General features: G+C 43.9%; 1 protein-coding gene across 1 annotated transcript; it reads left to right on the forward strand.

Annotated features, from left to right (window-relative positions):
- The first annotated feature begins 1,876 nt into the window (after positions 1-1,876).
- On the forward strand, positions 1,877-19,861 carry LOC142312336 (uncharacterized). Its single transcript, XM_075351268.1, has 4 exons — positions 1,877-2,015; positions 2,099-2,196; positions 2,394-2,484; positions 18,478-19,861. The coding sequence occupies exons 1-4, from the start codon at positions 1,883-1,885 to the stop codon at positions 19,347-19,349; spliced, it is 1,194 nt and encodes a 397-aa protein (XP_075207383.1). The 5' UTR covers positions 1,877-1,882; the 3' UTR covers positions 19,350-19,861.
- The last annotated feature ends 841 nt before the right edge of the window (positions 19,862-20,702 follow it).

Consider the following 20,702-nt stretch of genomic DNA (forward strand, 5'->3'; position numbering starts at 1 on the left):
TGATAGTACAATATTACAAAAAGATCTGGATAAGAAGTCAGAATGGGCAGACACTTGGCAAATGAGATTTAATGTTGATAAATGTAAAGTAATGCACCTAGAATGGAGTAATCCTATAACTGCGTATACATTAAATGGAAGTAAACTCGGGACTACAGAACAGGAGACGGACTTGGGTATTCTCATTACAAATAAGCTGAGCAGCAGCACTCAATGTCAGGCAGCAGCTGCTAAAGCAAACAAGATTCTAGGGTGTATAAAAAGAGAGATTAGATCCCGTGATCCCAACGTATTGTTACCCCTCTATAAATCACTTGTAAGGCCACATCTGGAATATGGGATCCACTTTTGGGCTCCACATTTTAAAAAGGACATTCAGAAGTTAGAGTCAGTTCAAAAGGCGGGCAACTAGACTACTACAAGGAATGGAAGGCCTCCCATATGATGAGAAGTTGAAAAAGTTAGATATGTTTTGCTCAGAAAAAAGACCTCATTTATATGTCTAAATACATGTGTGGTCAATATAAAGGACTGGCACATGACTTATTCCTTCCAAAGGCAGTACTAAGGACCAGGGGGCACTCACTGCGAGTGGAAGAAAAGCGATTCCAGCAGCTAACTAGGAAAGGGTTCTTTACAGTTAGAGCAGTCAGACTGTGGAATGCCCTACCACAAGAGGTAGTAATGGCTGATACTATAACAGCTTTTATATCAGGGCTGGATGATTTCCTCACTACACACAACATTGTTGGTTATAAGTGACTTCATGATAAAATGTATTATTGGTGGAGGAAGGTTGAACTAGACGCTTCGGGGTGTTTATTCAACCTATGTAACTATGTGACTGTCAGGGATGGATATCACTATTTGTGCCCTGTATTGTGTAAATTATTCCCAACCAATTAATGATTTTATATATAATGGTGAAAATGCTCCTCCTTCTGAGCCCCACCCTAATGTACATCAATAATGTTACTGGAAGTGTCATTCGAGCTTCTTACCCATTAAAGCGGGAGGGGGTATTTGTGCTTAGTCTCTAACTCATTCTATTACTTGAGGGCTGAGAGTTCATCAGTGCGAGGGGGGGGGAGATGATAGGCTTTGTCTGCCTAGAGCACCAAAATACCTTGTCCTGGCCCTGGGGTCCGCTGCTCCGTACACCTCATCCAGCAGCATGTGAAGTGAACCAGCACAGCAGAGTCCTGCATACACTGAGGAGCTGATCATGTGACCCCTGACTCCTCCCCTCCATGTGACATCATCACAGGTCCTGGAAGCACAGAGCAGCCATATATCTAGTGTGCGGCTCTGCAGGTGGAGGTGTGTGGAGATTCCCCATTACTGGGCTCAGGCTCCATACACATTAGATGCTGGGGGAGAACAATCGCTCTATAGAAGAGAATTCTCCTGATTGCCCCGTGAAGGATGGATATGGACAGGGACAAGATGGCGGAGAGGATATTACACCTCACCCTAGAGATCCTCTTCCGGCTTACTGGAGAGGTGAGATTCTGATGACGTCACATTACACCATTCTTATCTATGGGAATAACAGATGGACAGAACTGGAGAGGTGAGGACTCTGGAAATGTCTGGAGTGAGATTTCTTACTGTGTCTCTCCATAACCAGGATTACACAGTAGTGAAGAAGACCTCTAGTGAGCGCTGTCAGGCCCCTGTGTCTGAGGGATGGGGAAGACCCCTGAGCCCAATCACGGGGCCTCCACCTCACCCCCCGATACATGAGGACATCAATGACCAGAGGATCCTAGAACTCACCTACAAGATGATTGAGCTGCTGACTGGAGAGGTGACACTGCTGGGAATGCTGGGATATTATACAGTAACGCTATGAAGGGATCGGGGGTGACGGTATCATTGTATGTGTCAGGTTCCTATAAGGTGTCAGGACGTCACCGTCTATTTCTCCATGGAGGAGTGGGAGTATTTAGAAGGACACAAAGATCTGTACAAGGACGTCATGATGGAGGTTCCCCAGCCCCTCACATCACCAGGTAATAGACAGGACTAAATACACACGGCCTATAATTATCTGTATGTAAGGAATGAATTCAGTCCCTGTATGTGTCTCCTCCAGGTCTATCCAGTAAGAGGACAACCCCAGAGAGATGTCCCCGTCCTCTTCTCCCACAGGACTGTAAACAAGAAGCTCCCGATGTTCCTCAGGATGATCAGGTAGATGGAGAGAAGGGGCCATGAAATCTCCCTATGATGTGTAGACGGCTGTGAAGGTCTTGTGCTCAGTCTTGTTTTATCCTCCAGTATTATATGTGTTATACTTGTGTAATGAGAGCGGTGGAGATGGCAGGATTAGAGCTGATCATAGATGGGACTTCTCCATCTGTCTGTGACCTTTACAATATTTGTTTCAGGGGGAAGATCTGACCCATATTAATACTACAGAGACATATGTGAGGGGTGATGAGTGGATTAAAGTGGAAATTCCTACAGATGACCGCCCAGGTGAGTAGTGACCACTAAATGCAGAGAAGTCACAGATTCTTCTCATTCAGCAGCTGCTACAATGTGGGACTAAAAAGAAGGAACATAACCAGCGCTGGACTGGAGCCCCCTGAGCCCAGCAGAGAGAACCATTCTTGGGGCACACTATGTAGCTACATAGAAATAAATATAAGACCACCAATTGTGTGGTAAAATTTGCTAATATCAGGGTATAATACGAGGTACAACACTTCTTACAGCTTCTCTCCAGGATTTATTTTCTTTTATCGCTGGAGTTGGGGTTCTCATCTAAGGTTCTTGACTCTTAGGCCTAAGCCACACGGCGAGAAAATCGGTGCGAGTGGAGTGCGATAAAACATCGCATTCCCCTCGGACCAATTCTAGCCTGTGTGACAGCACACATGAGCGATTATTTTCTCAGCCCTAATCGGACCGAGAAAACAATCGCAGCATGCTGCGATTGTAATCCGAGACTCTTTCTCTCGCACCCATTCAAGTGAATGGGGCGAGAGAAAAATCGCACTGCACTCGCGGTACACCGGTGTACCGTGCGTGCAGAGCGAGAATGTCTATAGCCGGCTACACAGGCGAGAGGGAGAGAAATCCCTCCCTCCCCTCCTGAGTGCCGGCCCGCCCCCCGCAGCTGAGGTCTGCTCGCACGAACGGACCTCAGTTGCAAGGACACAAGCATGAGACTCGGCTCTGCTGTACTGCCAGCACGAGCCGAGTCTCATGCAAGGGGATCGCAGTAGTCCCCGTGTGGCCCCGGCCTTATACTTACATAGTTACATAGTTACTAAGGTTGAAAAAAGACCCAGGTCCAGCTAGTTCAACCTTCCTCCACCAGTTCTACATTTGGTCACAAAGTCATTTATAACCAACTATGTTGTGTGTACTGAGGAAATCATCCAGCCCTTTTTTGAAAGCTGTTATAGTATCTGTCATTACTGCCTCTTGTGGTAGGGCATTCCACAGTCTGACTGCTCTAACTGTAAAGAACCCTTTCCTATTTAGCTGTCGGAATCGCTTTTCTTCCACTCGCAGTGAATGCCCCCTGGTCCTTAGTATTGTCTTCGGAAGAAATAAGTCATGTGCCAGTCCTTTATATTGACCACACAGACGTCTTTTTTTCTAAGCTAAACATATCTTAACTTTTTCAACCTGTCATCATATGGGAGGCCTTCCATTCCTTGTAGTAGTCTAGTTGCCTGCCTTTAAACTGACTCTAACTTCTGAATGTCCTTTTTAAAATGTGGAGCCCAAAACTGAATCCCATATTCCAGATGTGGCCTTACAAGTGATTTATAGAGGGGTAACAAGACGTTGGGATCACGGGATCTAATCTCTCTTTTTATACACCCTAGAATCTTGTTTGCTTTTGCAGCTGCTGCTTGACATTGAGTGCTGCTGCTCAGCTTATTTGTAATGAGAATACCCAAGTCCTTCTCCTGTTCTGTAGTCCCGAGTTTACTTCCATTTAATGTATACGCAGTTATAGGATTACTCCGTCCTAGGTGCATTACTTTACATTTATCAACATTAAATCTCATTTACCAAGTATCTTCCCATTCTGACATCTTATCCAGATCTTTTTGTAATATTATACTATAAAGGTCAGTTTTTAATATCCTACATAGTTTGGTGCCATCAGCAAAGACTGACACTTTACTATCAATCCCATCCACAAGGTCATTAATAAAGAGAGTAAAAAGAATTGGTCCTAGCACAGATCCCTGCGGCACCCCACTACTGACTATAGCCCATTTAGAGAATGTTCCATTTATGACTACACTTTGTTTCCTATCTTTTAGCCAATTCCTTACCCAGTTGCATATAGTTTCCCCTAGTCCTTGCTTCTGGAGCTTTAGTATAAGGCTATTATGTGGTACAGTATCAAATGCCTTTGCAAAGTCCAAATAAATCACATCAGCTGCATTACCAATATCCAGGTTTGCACTTACCCCTCATAGAACCCCAACAGGTTGGTAAGACACGATTTATCTTTCATGAATCCATGCTGTCTGTCAGTTATTATATTATTTTCTGCAACATATTTTTGCATTTTGCATACTCCCCTTCTGGCATCTTCACCTTCTTGTGCCAATGAGCTTGTCGGTCTACTGCAGTTTGTGACCTGTCGGTTGCTCCAGTGTTTCATGCAGCCAGAGGTCACACCTCAATAAAAGTCAATTAGAGCCTCGTTTTGGCTCTCATAGACTTAAGGTCCAGTCACACTAAGCAACTTACCAGCGATCCCAACAACGATAGGGATCGCTGGTAAGTTGCTAGGAGGTTGCTGGTGAGCTGTCACACTGCGACGCTCCAGCGATCCCACCAGCAACCTGACCTGGCAGGGATCGCTGGAGCGTGGCTCCACGAGTTGCTGGTGAGCTCACCAGCAACCAGTGTCCAGCCACACGTGCAGAGAGCAGGGAGCAGCGCACACTGAGCGCTGGCTCCCTGCTCTCCTAGTTACAGCACACATCGGGTTAATTACCTGATGTGTGCTGCAGCTAATGTGCACAGAGCAGGGAGCAGCGCACACTGCTTAGCGCTGGCTCCCTGCTCTCCTAGCTACAGCACACATCGGGTTAATTAACCCGATGTGTCCTGCAGCTACATGTTTACAGAGCAGGAGCCGGCACTGACAGTGAGAGCGGCTGAGGCTGGTATCAAAGGTAAATATCGGGTAACCAAGGACAGGGCTTCTTGGTTACCCGATGTTTACATTGGTTACCAGCCTCTGCAGAAGCCGGCTCCTGCTGCTTGCACATTTAGTTGTTGCTGTCTCGCTGTCACACACAGCGATCTGTGCTTCACAGCAGGACAGCAACAACTAAAAAATGGCCCAGGACATTCAGCAACAACCAACGACCTCACAGCAGGGGCCAGGTTGTTGCTGGATGTCACACACAGCAACATCGCTAGCAACGTCACAAAAGTTGTTCGTTAGCAGCGATGTTGCTAGCGATGTTGCTTAGTGTGACGGGGCCTTTATATTGAGCACTTGTAAAGTAACTTATGACTTACGGACAGTCTGAAGTTGTGCTCACAAAATGACGCCACATGAAAGAAAAAAAGGCGAAAATGCCAGAGAGTGCGTATAAGACAGTGGCTGAGACCTTGGGTTAAAAGCTGCACTCCAATGGTGAAAAAATACCAAAATGCTGGAGTGGTGCATTAATGTTCTAGAAAGAATTGGCGCCCACATTTTGGTGAAAACTCAATGATAAATGTCACGTGTTGTGTATTAACCACTAAACAAATTGACTAGTGCTGCAGATTTCACATGTGTGAATTTATGCTGTGGATATTCACCGCTGATTTCATCCTTTGCAACAGAAAGAAAGAGGTCAATGGTAGTGGTGAGCAAGTGTAACTGTTACTATTCGCTACTCGCATGGATAGTACGGTATTATTCAGGGTACTCGTTATATTGCGAGTTTTTGTGTATTCACCTCGCTATATATATGTCCCGCTCAGCAGGTTTGGCGCCTGATTTGCAGCCACTGAACATGCTGGGCTTCTTAACCAATCATAGTAATGCTGCAGCTATCTTGGTTATAGCATTACTATGATTGGCCGACCGTACAGCATCATAGGGTGTATAAAAGCCTTTCCGTCGCCATTTTGCTCAAATTGCATCGAGAGCCATCGTTGCATGAGTATAGGGATAGAGTGAGCAGTTGCTAGGGAGAATGTAGGCCTATTAATAACACAAAAAAAACACTTTTCAGGACTACCTGCAGTGTATAGGTCAGTGTAGCGTACAGAAGAACAGATTTTCGAGCAAGGACAGAGTTTAATAGAGCGGGTCACTACCTTCGTAGTTCGTCCAGAATACAATAGCTCTTTTAAGAGCTGAAACCAATGAACAAGGTCACAGCAGGGAGGGAGAGATTGTGGATTAGGTAGGGAAGCGGGACCTGTTTCCTCAATATTTAAGGGTTCACAGCCTGCCTTGTGGTGTCCAGATCAGCCACATTAATACGTTGCTAGTGAAATTTGCAAATACAAAGCAGGACTGTAGCATTTTGTGCTGCCTGATACACTAAATGCACCGGTTTGGTTTCCACAATATTTAGGGGTTCAGATCCTGACTTGTGCCGTCTATGCCCGTCAGCCACATTAATACATTGCTTGTGGATTTTGCAAATACAAAGCAGGACTCTACCATTTTTGTGCTGCCTGGTACAAAGTTCTCACTTGTTCTGCAAATATGTCACCAAAACTCAAAATGACAAAAAAATCCACTTGTTAAGGGATGTGGGCGTGGTGTTGTCAGTGGTGGGCGATAAGGCACTGAGTCTGTGTTGTCTTTTTCTACAGTTGTTGCATACGTTTGGGAGGGACTGCTCTTACTGATACATGTGGGTGGTCCCTCCCTCATTGAGACTGATATAGTGGAATACATATTCCATAGCAGTTTACAATGCGCCCATTGTGGTGATGGGCTTTATCCTCTTATTCCTCCACCTCCTCATTGTCTGCCCCCTCTTTTTATACTTGAATCAGCACTCCTCCTATTTGGCACAGGCGTTTTTAATTAGCAGGAGACTGGAAAGATGGGTTCTACTTTTTCTGCTCTCAGTTCACACACTGAGAGCTTGAGGAAGGGGAGTACAGCTCCTTCCACAGTGTGCTGGTGCTGTGTGGTGGCTATTGTTGTGGTGGTTTGGGGTGGTGGGGCCTGGAGCCATGGGGGCTCTGCTTTGCAGCATGGTGTTGTGAGGCACCAGGTCACCTGGCCGTCTAATGCATTGCCACTGCTGCAGTGGTTGGCGCACGGCATCACACCTTCAAGGCGTAGATTAGTGACTCATTCAGAGGTTCGCCGTAATGTGGCAGTGGACTTCACACAGTCTGATCAGAATGTTAAACCAAGAACTTCATGTTCAGGTATTTAATTTTTGCCTAGCGGCTTTAGATCAAAGAGTGATTTTGGGATGTGCGATTTATGTTTTTTTCTACAGTTGTTGCCTCCCAAACGTATGTTACTGGGCCATCTCAGGGCCTTCAGCAAACACAGGTTTCCTGACTATTGCAGGCCCTCTGAAAACTTGAATTTAAGGCCACAGAATGACATGGAGGAGGAGGGTAAAGCCCAATGTTACAATGGGCGCATTGTAAACTGCTATGGAATATGTATTCCAATATCAAAGTCTCAGTGAGGGAGGGACCTCCCAAATGTATAAGTAACAGTAGCCCCTCCAAAACGTATGTTACAGGACCACTTGAGGCCCTCAGGTCAAAGATCAACATACCAACAGGCATGTTCTAGCTGGCCTTGTAAAGTGCTGGGGAATAGCTAACTAGAAATGTATAACGGAGGGACCTATAAAATGCATTTCAGCGCCCTCCCAATTTTAAAAGTAATAAAAAAAAAAGCCAAAACAGTACGTGTAAAGAAATGCTAAAAAGGATTTCTTTTTTTTCTGCGGTTTAATTCGCTTTATATGCAAGTGATTATGCAGGAAAAACTGTTTCTTTACCTCTTTGGCCTGTAAAATACAATTTAGGTTAGGTTTGGTAGGTGTTCTTGTGCATCTGTAAAAGTGGCGTAATATTGTGGCATCCTTATTCCCAGAAACCATATGTGAGTCAGAAATACAAGCAGGCATATTCTCCAGGCTCTCCCCATTCTGTTTTATCATTTTCGCATCCATTTCAGCCTTTTCCTCAGGCCTCCAGACCTCTTTGTTGGGTCCAGTGGAAAATTACTTGCATTTCCCATTGACTTTCATTGTACTCGCTATTCGGAGCGAATACGAGAGTATTACAAAGTACTCGTTACGAGTATAGCGATTACGAATATTACGGTACTTTACGGTATTACAGCTCATCTCTAGTCAGAGGTAAAGGTGATTGAAACATTTGTACTAGTAAATGCAGCAATATGTGCACAATATTGGTCTGGATATCACCACTGTTAATTTGCTGTAGGATTTCCATTGTAGAAATTCTGCAGCAAATACATTATGTGAATGTGAAGACTATACAACTGCATTTCAATAAATTAGAATATGATCAAAAAGTTAATTTATTTCACTAATTTAATACAAAAAGGGAAACATATTATATAGAGTCATTACACACAAAGTAAACTATTTCACGTGTTTATTTTTGTTAATGTTGATGATTATGGCCTACAGCCAATGAAAACCCAAAAGTCATTATCTCAGAGAATTAGAATATTATATAAGACCAACTGAAAAAATGATTTTAAGGGGGGGCGTGGTCTGGCCATGGAGGAGAGAAGACACGGGTAACTTTGCTCCTGTGCTGAAATCGGCCCCAGGCTCACAAAACCCCACAGTACACAGCCAGAAACACCCTCAATGTCGGCCAAAAGGAGGGGGAACAAAAGCAGACGAGCTTCAGACCTCCCGGTGCCCTGCAGCCCTGGAATCACGCGATTTTTGAGAAGCGCGTCCGGCCCAAGGCAACAGCAAACTTACTCTAAGATGGCGGCGGCAGCTTCCCCTGCAAATCTTCCAGCGTGGAGGGACAAAGCGGGTGCAGGGCAGGACGCCGGAGCTCACAGCACTGAACATGCAGCTGCAATCCCAACACCATCCAGGTCGGAGCAGGAGCAGGGAGGGGGAGAGTCGCTCCAGACTGAACGGCACACAGATAACTCAGGCAAGACAGCAGCAGGGGGGCAGGAGGGACCGGAGCCACGAGGCATGAAACAGCCGGAGGTAGGGGGAAGGCAGCGATGCCCCGGCGGGGGGGAGGTGAACACAGGCAGGGGTCCTCAGGGTCCAACCGCAGTAGAGGCTGACATAGCCAGCATACCACAGACGGATTCCAGGCATATATCCTCGGGCCTGCAAGGGAACACAGGAGGACAGGCATCTGGAGCTGTGACCATATCACACAGCTCAGATAATGAGAGACACTGCTGCCCTTCTGAAAATAATATCACTTGGAATTCACAGCAGGAGAATGGTGATAAGACCCTCTTGGCCCCAGATGCTGATATGAATACCACCACCCCCACCATGTCAAATGAGCAGAATATAATAACATCCATAACATCCATAATATCTCTGCCACCCTCCCCTGAAAGAGGACTGCTCCCTCATTTACTCAGGCCCACTGCTGCCACCAGTCTAACAGGAGAAGCCTCACAAAGTGGTTCTCAACAAGTTGATGGTGTCTGGGAAGATTTAAAGGCACGGATACGGACCATCCCTACCAGGGAAGAGATGGAGAATTATATTGCAAAAATGGAAGCTACATACAAGGCGAAGTCGTCCGCAATAAGAGGAGACATGCAACAATTGACAAAAAGAGTGGAGAAATCTGAACACCGCACAGAAACGGTTTCACAACAAATCACCACGCAGGAGCAGGCGCTATCGGAACAGGCCTCACAAATTGAATACCTGACAGATCTCCTTGACGATTTAGAAAATAGAGGAAGGCGTAACAATATCAGAGTAAGGGGTATCCCTGAATCGGTGAGCCCACAAGACCTAGACGGAACACTGCGCCATCTGTTCAACTCGATATTAGATCTTCCTCCAGATGCTAAACTAGAATTGGACAGAGCTCACAGGTCGCTAGGCCCAAAACCAATGCAAGGTGCTAACCCGCGAGATGTCATATGCAAAGTCCATAAATTTAAAAAAAAAGAAGATATCTTATTTAAAGCACGTCAGAAGGGCCAAATTATACTCAGGGGCACTCCTATTCTGCTCTTGCAAGATCTTTCTCGCCATACTCTACAAAAACGACGAGCATTGAAACCTCTTCTTGATGTCTTAAGACAAGAAAATTTTCTCTACTCATGGGGATTCCCCTTCAGACTACAGGTACGCCAGGCAGGCTCCCTGCGAGTGCTCCGTAACCTGGATGATCTCCCGGAATTCTGCTCGGCTCTACAGATTCCCTTGATCCACATCCCTCCAGCGGACTGGCCTAGGGTACACAGAAGGGGGAGAGTTTACCTGCCCGGATACTTTCACTCCCACAACGATCTCGTATCCAGAGAAACAGAGATACCTTCCAGAGGGGAGAAACCAGAAGGCCTAAAGCCTCATCTTCACCCTAGAATTGAACTACACCACTTTGAACCCCGCTGAGTTTCCTCTGAGGAACTTTCCACGCAGTAAGATCCGGAGGAGGGTCTTCTTATGGGCCTCCCTTGCTCTTTGCTTCTGTGGACAAGCTTCTGATCATTAGCATTGAGCGACGGAATATCGATATGATGGTGGTATCTACATGATTCCTACACTTCCTTTTGGCTTACGTAATATGTTTTTGTAAAATTTAAAATGTTACCATACACGTATATGAATATTATCAGAACAGGCCGCTTGGCCTGATATTTCATATTTCATGTTTATGTCTATGTTTATGCATTTGCTTACTTCCTGGTTGTGGATGTTCCTGGGTGACCGGTTAAAGCTTGAGGGTCACCGTATTAAGCACTTGGGCCTGGGGCTGGTTCGGCAGGGAACTAATCCCTAGTGGAAAGACAGTCCCCCCTTTTGGGTCTCTACTCACTGCAGGCAGGAGTAGAAATTAGTGACCCCCCCCTTCTTAATTTCTTAATTTCTTGATTTCTTGACCTATAGTCAAACATCCTTAATATATCTCATATTCTCTATCCCCTACATTTCTTTTCTTCCCCCATACCGACCCATCTGTTGAGTACTATACTTAGATATATTCTTATATATCTTCACACAGTCTCCTCTTCCTCTTCACTCCCTCGCTTTTCCTTTCCTCTTCTCTTCCCCCCCTCCCCCTTTTTTTTTTTTTCTCTCTCTCTCTCTCTCTCTCTCTTCTCCTCTTCTCTTCTTTTCTCGATCCCCCATATTGTCAGTCCTACTTTCCTACTTTCCTACCTGAACTCAACTCTCTAGACCTCTCCCCCTTTTCCATTTCTTGGCGTCCTACACATACCTTTGCCTACACTTGACTCCCCTCCTTAGACCTCTGAGGTCCCCAGAGCAACATGACTACACTTAACTGTTGTTCAATTAACATACGAGGCTTTAACACCCCTCAAAAGCGTTCACAGGTCCTGTACTCTATGCATAAGAAACAAGTCCACGTCCTTATGTTACAGGAGACACATTTTAAAAAAGATCATGTACCCACATTTCGAGACAGATTTTTCCCTGTGTGGTTTCATAGTACCAACCCCGAATCCAGATCAAAAGGGGTCTCGATTACACTCCATAAACAACTGGTACACACTATAGTAGACTCAAACATTGACGAACAGGGTCGATATATTTTCCTTAAATTGAAAATAGCAAACTCTCTGTTCACACTGGCAAACTGGTACCTTCCTAACACTAATCAGATCTCTCATTGCAGAACCCTTTTAGCATTACTCGCTGATTTTGCAGAAGGAACAACAGTAATTGGAGGTGACTTCAACTTCACAATGAACTCGGCCTTGGACTCCTCATCTGGACGGAACACCACTCGTATCAGAGAATTTCGTGCCTTGAATCGGACCCTCCATGCCCTCCGGCTGATAGATGTGTGGAGAACTCTAAACCCCCAAGGTAGAGACTACACATATTATTCCCCACCACACAATACATACAGTAGAATAGATCTCTTCTTGGTGAGCCATGGGGCCTTGGCTTGGAACCCAAAGGCGGATATAGGGGAAATTCTCTGGTCCGATCACGCCCCAATTTACGTATCCCTTCAGGTCCCATCCTTTCCCCAACGCTCATGGACATGGCGATTGAATAACAATCTACTTAAAGACACTCTTTGCCTAGAAGAATTGAAATCCTCAATTGACTCCTTTACACAAATACATGGCTCTGATCCGACTTCTTTGCCTACCCAATGGGAAGCATTGAAATGTGTCCTTTGTGGAGTACTAATCAAACATGGCTCCAGGATTAAAAGGGAAAAGACGAAGGAGGTAGAGGAGTTGCTGACACAAATCCACGAACTAGAAAATTTACATAAATTAACACGCACTTCTACGGTTCTGGCCGAACTGGTCCTTAAGAGGGTTACGCTTAGAGACCTACTGGATCAGAAATACTCACGACACAGAGAGAGACTCCGAGGTTATTATTATACATCCTCCGATAAATGCGGCCGCCCCCTAGCGCGACTCTTACACCCCCGGGCCAACACCTCTTATATTCCTTGTATTACCACTAGAGGCAATAAAAAATCTCATGACCCGACAGTAATACTGGAAACCTTCCGTTCTTATTACGAGGACCTTTATAATATCAAAGGGCAATACTCGGAAATACAGCCAGCGGCTCTGATAGGGAAAATTGAGAGATATGTGCAGGAGACGGCCCTACCCCCCTTAGAATCTGATATCTGTAATGCAATTCAAAACACACCCTCAGGAAAATCTCCAGGCCCAGACGGGTTTACCCCGGCCTTTTATAAAATACTCAAAGATCAATTAACACCGATTATGACCAAAACGTTCAACTCAATCGATGGAGAGTCACGGTTAACACCACAATCCTTAGAAGCCCACATTAGCGTGATCCCCAAACCAGGGAAGGATCCATCTCTAGCTTCAAACTATAGACCCATATCTATTTTGAATATAGACCTTAAACTTTATTCCAAGTTATTAGCCGACAAGCTGGCACCACTCCTGCCCTCCGTTATTAACTTGGACCAAGTTGGGTTCATTAAGGGTCGGGAGGCAAGAGATAATACGATCAAAACTCTATCCCTTATTGCTAAGGCCAAGAAAAAATCAATCCCATTGGGTCTTCTGAGTATTGATGCAGAGAAGGCCTTCGACAGGGTCCATTGGAGCTTTCTGAAGGCAGCTGTGGAGCAATTGGGTTTGGGACCCCGGTTCTTACAGAGAATTAATGCTCTATATGATAATCCATCAGCCAGAGTGAGAATTAACGGGACATTATCTTCTTCCATTGCGGTGAGAAATGGGACTAGACAGGGGTGCCCCTTGTCCCCTCTCTTATACGTAGTGGTCATGGAACACTTAGCCAACGCACTTAGGGGAAACATAAACATTAAGGGGATTCAGGTCGGGGATAAACACCATAAAATTGCATTGTATGCGGATGACCTACTAGTATATGTCTCCCAACCCCATATTTCGTGCCCAGCCATAATGAAAGAGTTCGAAAGATTCAGCCTCCTTAGTAACTTTAAAGTTAACCTCACAAAGTCAGAAGCCTTAAATATTTCGCTGTCTCAGGAGGACGTTACAAGGGCAAGGGACAACTTCCCATTTAAATGGCGACCTTCCACCATCAAATACTTGGGCATCCACATACCGACAGACATCTCGAAGCTCTACACACTCAATTACCTACCACTGCTAGAGAGCACAATCAAAAACTTTAAATCTTACGGGGGTCTAAAATTATCATGGATGGGTAGAATGAATGTGGTGAAAATGGACATTCTGCCACGTTTTTTATATTATTTTCAGACTATCCCCATTTCCCCCCCCTCCAGCTTCTTTTGTAGCCTTCAATCAGCCATCATTCGTTTCGTGTGGGGTAGGTTGAAGCCTAGAATTAATCTCCGCACCCTGACCCTCCCTAGGGCACTGGGTGGGGCCGGTCTCCCCAATTTTAGGGGCTACATGCAGGCTGCGGCCATGTCCCGCCTGGTGGACTGGCATTTTAACAAGGTCTCCAAGCAGTGGATACAGGTGGAGCAGGAGGGGCTGGAGATACCACTTAGTCACCTTCCATGGCTGCCCATCACTGACCTCTCTGAGGTGGGTTCATACTCAGACTTCACCAAAGACACTCTTAGGGTCTGGCATACAATATCCAATAAGTTATCCCCTACACAACATATTGGTCCTCTCACACCTTTATTCTCCACTCCATCGTTCCGCCCAGGATATCAACAAAGAAGCTTTCTCGGCTGGAGGGCAGAGGAGGACACCCGGTTGGGGAGCATCCTGATTGATGGCAAGGTTCCGTCCCTCCAATTTTTTCAAGCTCAGCATCTGGGCGGGGGAAGGAAGTGGTTGGAATTTTTCCAGCTGCAGGCCTTTGTATCCGCGCTGGGGTCCAGTGGCCGAGTTCGAGACACATACAACGCCATTGAAGAACTTTACGAAAAAAGATCAGCCTGAACGCCCGCTTTCTCAGCTGTACAGCATTCTCAATGAAATTGGGACCTCAGGCAAACGAGGCTACCAGTTGGCTTGGGAAAGTGAGCTGAAACAACATATCTCACCAGCTGAATGGGAAAAATGCTTTTTATTCACACATAAATTATCAGCTACGTGCGCCACACAGGACATGGAGATGGCAAATATTTGTAGGATGGAGGAGCTTGCAGCCGAGGGCGTGGACACCAGAGATAAATTTTACAGGACCTGAAACGATTGGATAATGTTTAGGGATTCACCTGACTTCCATAAATTGTTTTGAAGAAGTAGACCTCAGAGGAACCCCCTCCCCCCCCTTCCTCCCCCTCTCCATCTCCTCTCTTTCTCCCCATCTCTTCCCCACTTTCCTCTTCTCTCCTTCTGCTTTCTCCTCCATATCCTTTTCCTTTCTTATTCTTTCAAACTCTTTATGCCTATGGTATTTTCTGCTGATCTTATATTGGAATAATGAGAGATATGTATATATTATTTTATATATATTTTTGTTGTTTCATTCACAATTTTAATGGCTCCGGTCAGCAAGTTTTTTCCATTGAGCGAGGGAATACTAAAGTATTAACTTACTAGGCTTGCTTGATCCCCGCTTCTAAATTTGAAATTTGACATTTCTACTCCTGAGCTTGCTTCTCTTAATACTAGCAGTCTGAACATCGGCATAATCTTTAAATTTTTGAAGTTTTGAATAAGAATACGTTCTTTGCATATATTCTCTGAATTTCAATTTTGGTACTGCAAATCCACGAACTTGTTGTGTTCATCATTACACACGTTTCAAAGGTTTTGAAAATGCCTAAGAATCGATATGCTGCTTGTACGGGACACCGGCAGGCTGCTCTCTGCAGGTTGCTTTCTTTGCATAACTTGTTATATGACTCTATTTTGGTTTTTTTGTAATTCTGATAACTTCCAATAAAAATAGATTGAACATAAAAAATGATTTTAAACTCAGAAATGTTGGCGCCTACTGAAAAGTCTGTACAGTAAATGCCTCAATACTTGGTTGGGGCTCCTTTTGCATGAATTCCTGCATCAATGTGGCAATATGGCATGCAGGCGATCAGCCTGTGGCACTGCTGAGGTGTTATGGAAGCCCAGGTTGCTTTGATAGCAGCCTTCATCTCGTCTGCATTGTTGGGTCTGGTGTATCTCATCTTTCTCTTGACAATACCTCATAGATTCTCTATGGGGTTTAGGTCAGGCAAGTTTCCTGACCAATCAAGCACAGTGATACTGTGGTTAGTAAACCAGGTATTGGTACTTTTGGCAGTGTGGACAGGTGCCAAGTCCTGCTGGAAAATGAAATTTCCATCTCCAAAAAGCTTGTCAGCAGAGGGAAGCATGAAGTGCTCTAAAATTTCCTGGTAGATGGCTGTGCTGTCTTTGGTCTTGCTAAAACACAGTGGATCTACACCAGCAGATGACATGGCTCCCCAAACCATCACTGATTGTGGAAACTTCACACTAGACCTCAAGCAGCATGGATTGTGGCCTCTTCACTCTTCATCCAGACTCTGGGACCTTGATTTCCAAATGAAATGCAAAATTTACTTACATCTGAAAACAACACCTTGGACCACTGAAGAACAGTCCAGTTCTTTTTTCCTTGGCCCAGGTAAGACGCTTCGCGTGGTGTTTATTGGTCATGAGTGGCTTGGCACAAGAAATGTGACACTTGTAGCCCATGTCCTGGATACATCTGTGCGTGGTGACTTTTAAAGCACTGACTCCAGGGGCAGTCCACTTCTTGTGAATCTCCCCCAAATTTTTGAATGGCCTTTTCTTAACAATCCTTTCAAGGCTGTGGTTATCCTGGTTGCATGTGCACCTTTTTCTACCACACTTTTCGTTTCCACTCAACTTTCCATTAATATGCTTATGATACAGCACTCTATTAACAGCCAGTTTCTTTAGCAATGACCTTTTGTGGCTTACCCTCCTTGTGGAGTACGTCAGTGAATGCCTTCTGGACATCTGTCAAGTCTTTTAACAAGAGGGGAGAGAGTGAGCGCTCTCCTGGGAGATCTCTGCGGTGTGCGCAGGACCAGGTAAAAGGAAGCAGCGACAAGAACCACAGGGCGGCCGGGATAAGTGTGCCAGCGTCTTTGGAGGAAGCTGGACCGTGCAGGGATGCTAGCGCCGGTTTTACGCCTAGTATGTGATTTTTATTTTGTTGGTATCGATGAGATTCTCACTCTTAAAAGGTGAAATGTGCAACTTCCTCGCACATTTTTCACATTGATTACTGCAGTGTGATTTATCAATCTAGATATCATGCCGTTCCTCCACTGCCGGAGGACCACAGTAAATTTTCTCCAAGGAAATGTCTAAAATTTATTGGAAAAAGACAATTTACAAATAAATTTAGTTCCCACTATATTATGTCCCTCAGCATTGATCAGGAGGCCGGTATGTCACCTATTATTATTTTACCTTCTGTCAACATTCAGTTACCAGAACTTACTTATGGAAGTACTTAATGGATTTACTTCTGACTTTTTTAGAAATAGGTTTGTGGTCTTTTACAGGGGTCATTCATGACTTTTATAATGCTTCCAGCTTTGACTTAACACTAGAACTATTGGACTCGTGACACCTATATAGAAATATATAGTGCAAAGTAGTCAAAATGACTACCTCAGTAGTTCTAGTGTAAATGGGCTATTAGAATAGTTAGACTTTTTATACAAGTTGGTTGCAGAATTTAGGTTCTTCAGCTCCCGCGACTGGGGGAAGTATACAGTGTGTCCACCCATACCCTGTCCACCACCATTAATTTGAGAACGGCGGCAGCTATAGGCATAGAAGTGGTGTCTAGGTATAGTAAAGTAGCCATGCGCTACGCAATGAAACCACCTATAGCGCCACCTGGTGGAAAACAACGGAGTTAGCATTTTTATCTTAAAAACGGAACGAGATAGAGAAAAAAAGTGAATAAAAAAATTGTAGGGCATCATCAATTCAATACGAATCGACACATTGCATACAGAAATGCTATGATATGAAACCCATGACCCCCCCAAAACATTGAATGCTGGGCATGCATATGGCGCTCATTTAACTTTGATGCTCAAAGTGGCCGCCGTCAGCTGAAATGCACATCTGGACTCTGGACAGCACACTGTATCGTGCTGCACGTTGTGCAGTATGGTAGATGACACGTTTGCACAAGCATCTGTGATACGTCGTCGTAGGTCTTGTAATGTTGGTGGAGGGGTCGCATACACCTGCTGTTTGATGTGACCTCACAGAAAGAAGTCCAATGGGGTCAGGTCAGGTGAGCATGGAGGCCACTCCACGCAGCCACCATACCCAATGACTTGATGAGAAGTAATGCATATTTCTATTATTTCTCACATTCTCCCTTAACCTTTCTTTTTTTCTTGAGAGCTCAAGAAAACCACTTTACAAATAAATTTGCAATTCACGTTTTACACTTTCTACAAGGTCGGAGCTTCTTCACACATAATCGTACTGCTCCTCTGTTCTGCTAAAAATGCATGTGGCTGTCAGGGATTGTGCCGGACAGGCCCCCCTAATAGTACTGACTGACAGGCTCTTTATAGTAAGACTCTCAGTGGAGAATCATAAAATAGTGACTGACACTCTGAGACATGAACCTAGGAAGATACTGAATGCAACACTGAATTATGAAACTGCTAGAGCCGATCCTGGTAACCTGATATCATTATCTAGTGGTCCTTGCTCTGTGGTCTTCAGTTAGAATGTGAACTGTTTTGTCATCAATAGCTTAGTGAATTAACAAATTGTGCAACATGAGCTTCAATTTTAATGGACATTTGAAATAGTTAAAATAAACAATTTCCAAGTGTACATTATTGAAAAAGTAATGAAAGTGTTATTCTTGACAGGTGACTGTATTAGGAGATCAGAGAAACTTATGACATCTTCAGATTTTCAATCACATGATATTGGTGTGCTACAAGACATATATGGAGAACATTGCATCATCCCAGCTGTATCGTCGGTGCTTCAGTGCAAAGATCTACCATATGATCCTATTAAACAGGTCCTATCTTCGGATTCATCACAGGCTATTAAGGAAAATCAAAGTCAAAGAAGGGATGTTAGAGCTTCCATAGGAACGAAGACATTTTCATGTTCACAGTGTGGGATGCTTTTTAATTGTCAATCAAACCTTGTTGTACATAAGAGAACTCATACAGGGGAGAAGCCATATCCATGTCCAGAATGTGAGAAATGTTTTGGAAAAAAATCAATACTTGTTAGACATCAGATAACTCACACAGGCAATAAGCCATTTTCATGTTCAGAATGTCGGAAATGTTTTGCAGATAAATCAACTCTTGTTACACATCAGAGAATTCACACAGGGGAGAAGCCATTTTCATGTCCAGAATGTGGGAAATGTTTTGCAAATAAATCAACTCTTGTTACACATCAGAGAATTCACACAGGGGAGAAGCCATATACATGTTCAGAGTGTGGGAAAGATTTTAATCAGCTATCAAGTCTTCGTTTCCATCAGAGAATTCACACAGACGCGAAGCCATATACATGTTCGGAGTGTGGGAAAGATTTTAATCACATATCAAATCTGTTTAAACATCAGAGAAGTCACACAGGCAAGAAGCCATATTCATGTTCAAAGCGCGGGAAAAGTTTTGTGTGTAAATCACATTTGGTTAAACATCAAAAAAATCCCATTGGAAGAAACCATATCTATGTTGAGATTGCAAGAAATTCTTTTCTGTCAAAATAACTCATGTTAAATATTAAAGAACTCACATACGTGAGATGCTATTTTCATACCCAGAAAGTGGAATATGTTTTACTTATTAAATCTTTATTATTTTTATCATAAATTAAGACTTGTTACACAAACGGGTGAAGCTATATTCTTGTTTTGAATTCAAGTAAAATTTTTCCCCCATAAAAATGCAAGAGCCAAAAAACTTACAAAATAGCACTTTTTTGTTTTACAATAATTATTAAGATTTTTATAAGTATTTAACAGGAAAGAATAAAGTAAAAAAACAAAATAGAAAATATAATAGTGTGGGGGAGCGGGGAGCGAAAGAGGGATGGGAAAAAGTAATAGCAAGTTTAATTGGGATAGGAAGGAGGGAGGGGAGAGAAAGTACAGGAAAAAATTACTCTTAACAAAAAGGGAGATTATGACATGCGCACTATATACACTTACAATTATACTTATATTGTTGCTTACTACTTATTCTTTAGGCCGCGATAAATCCAATGCTTGTCCATGATAGTCCAAGGTTAATGTCTTTATTCTGTATAAAATTCCATAAAATGTTGCTTTTTCCTTAAAAACCTCCTAGATTTTTCTTCTTTTGTCTTTTAAGGCAGGCACAAGAGGCATCTTTGTGAGTCGGGTGCCCCCTCCTGCTTTAATTCCGATGACGTCACCTTGTCTCTGTCCATGGGAGCTCTTGTTGTTGTTGTATAGCACGTCCCCTGATGGTTCTTGGAATGATCTTTTCTTTCATGATACCTCCTCTCTGTTACTCCAGGCATATTTAGGAAGTTTTCTGCATTGTTTTATGTGCAATTTTAAGTCACCTTATGACGTACTAGTTAATAACTTTTGAAAATAGAGCAGAAGCCTCAGAGAGACACGTACATAATAAGGACCCGATTATTTTTTTTCAGTTTATTGCAGCATTTCATCCTCTACCTGTTCAGCTATGTTAGGAGGCTTAGAGCAAACTCCAATTAGCAGCTTTCCATTATTGCTCTGCGCTTCTATATTTACTCATACTGTCTCTACATTGTTCTCCCCAATGTGGTCATTCACACAGGTCTTAAGTTAATGTGACAAATATACACACCCCTCCACCCTTTTTGTCTTTCCTGTCCTTCCTGAATGTAGTATAACCCTTTACGTTTGTCAACCAGTCATGACTCTCATCCGGCCAGGTTTCCGTAATGCCCACCACATTGTAATCTGTGGTTGACATAAGAGTCTCCAACTCATTCATTTTGTTTACAAGACTTCTTGCATTTGCCTGCAGACATTTAATACTATTAACACATTTCTTACTCCTCATCTCCCTACTTTCCATGCATGTCCCTGCCTCTCCTATACCTGCCT

The sequence above is a fragment of the Anomaloglossus baeobatrachus genome, chromosome 5 (assembly GCF_048569485.1).
Source record: "Anomaloglossus baeobatrachus isolate aAnoBae1 chromosome 5, aAnoBae1.hap1, whole genome shotgun sequence".
Taxonomy (NCBI): domain Eukaryota; kingdom Metazoa; phylum Chordata; class Amphibia; order Anura; family Aromobatidae; genus Anomaloglossus; species Anomaloglossus baeobatrachus.

What these genes read in the sequence shown, in the direction of transcription:
- LOC142312336 (XM_075351268.1), top strand. Translation starts at nt 1,883, where the DNA reads ATGTGTCAGGTTCCTATAAGGTGTCAGGACGTCACCGTCTATTTCTCC. An exon ending in ATGTTCCTCAGGATGATCAG is followed by an intron (nt 2,197 to 2,393) that starts GTAGATGGAGAG and finishes TATTTGTTTCAG; the next exon opens with GGGGAAGATCTGACCCATAT. An exon ending in TCCTACAGATGACCGCCCAG is followed by an intron (nt 2,485 to 18,477) that starts GTGAGTAGTGAC and finishes TATTCTTGACAG; the next exon opens with GTGACTGTATTAGGAGATCA.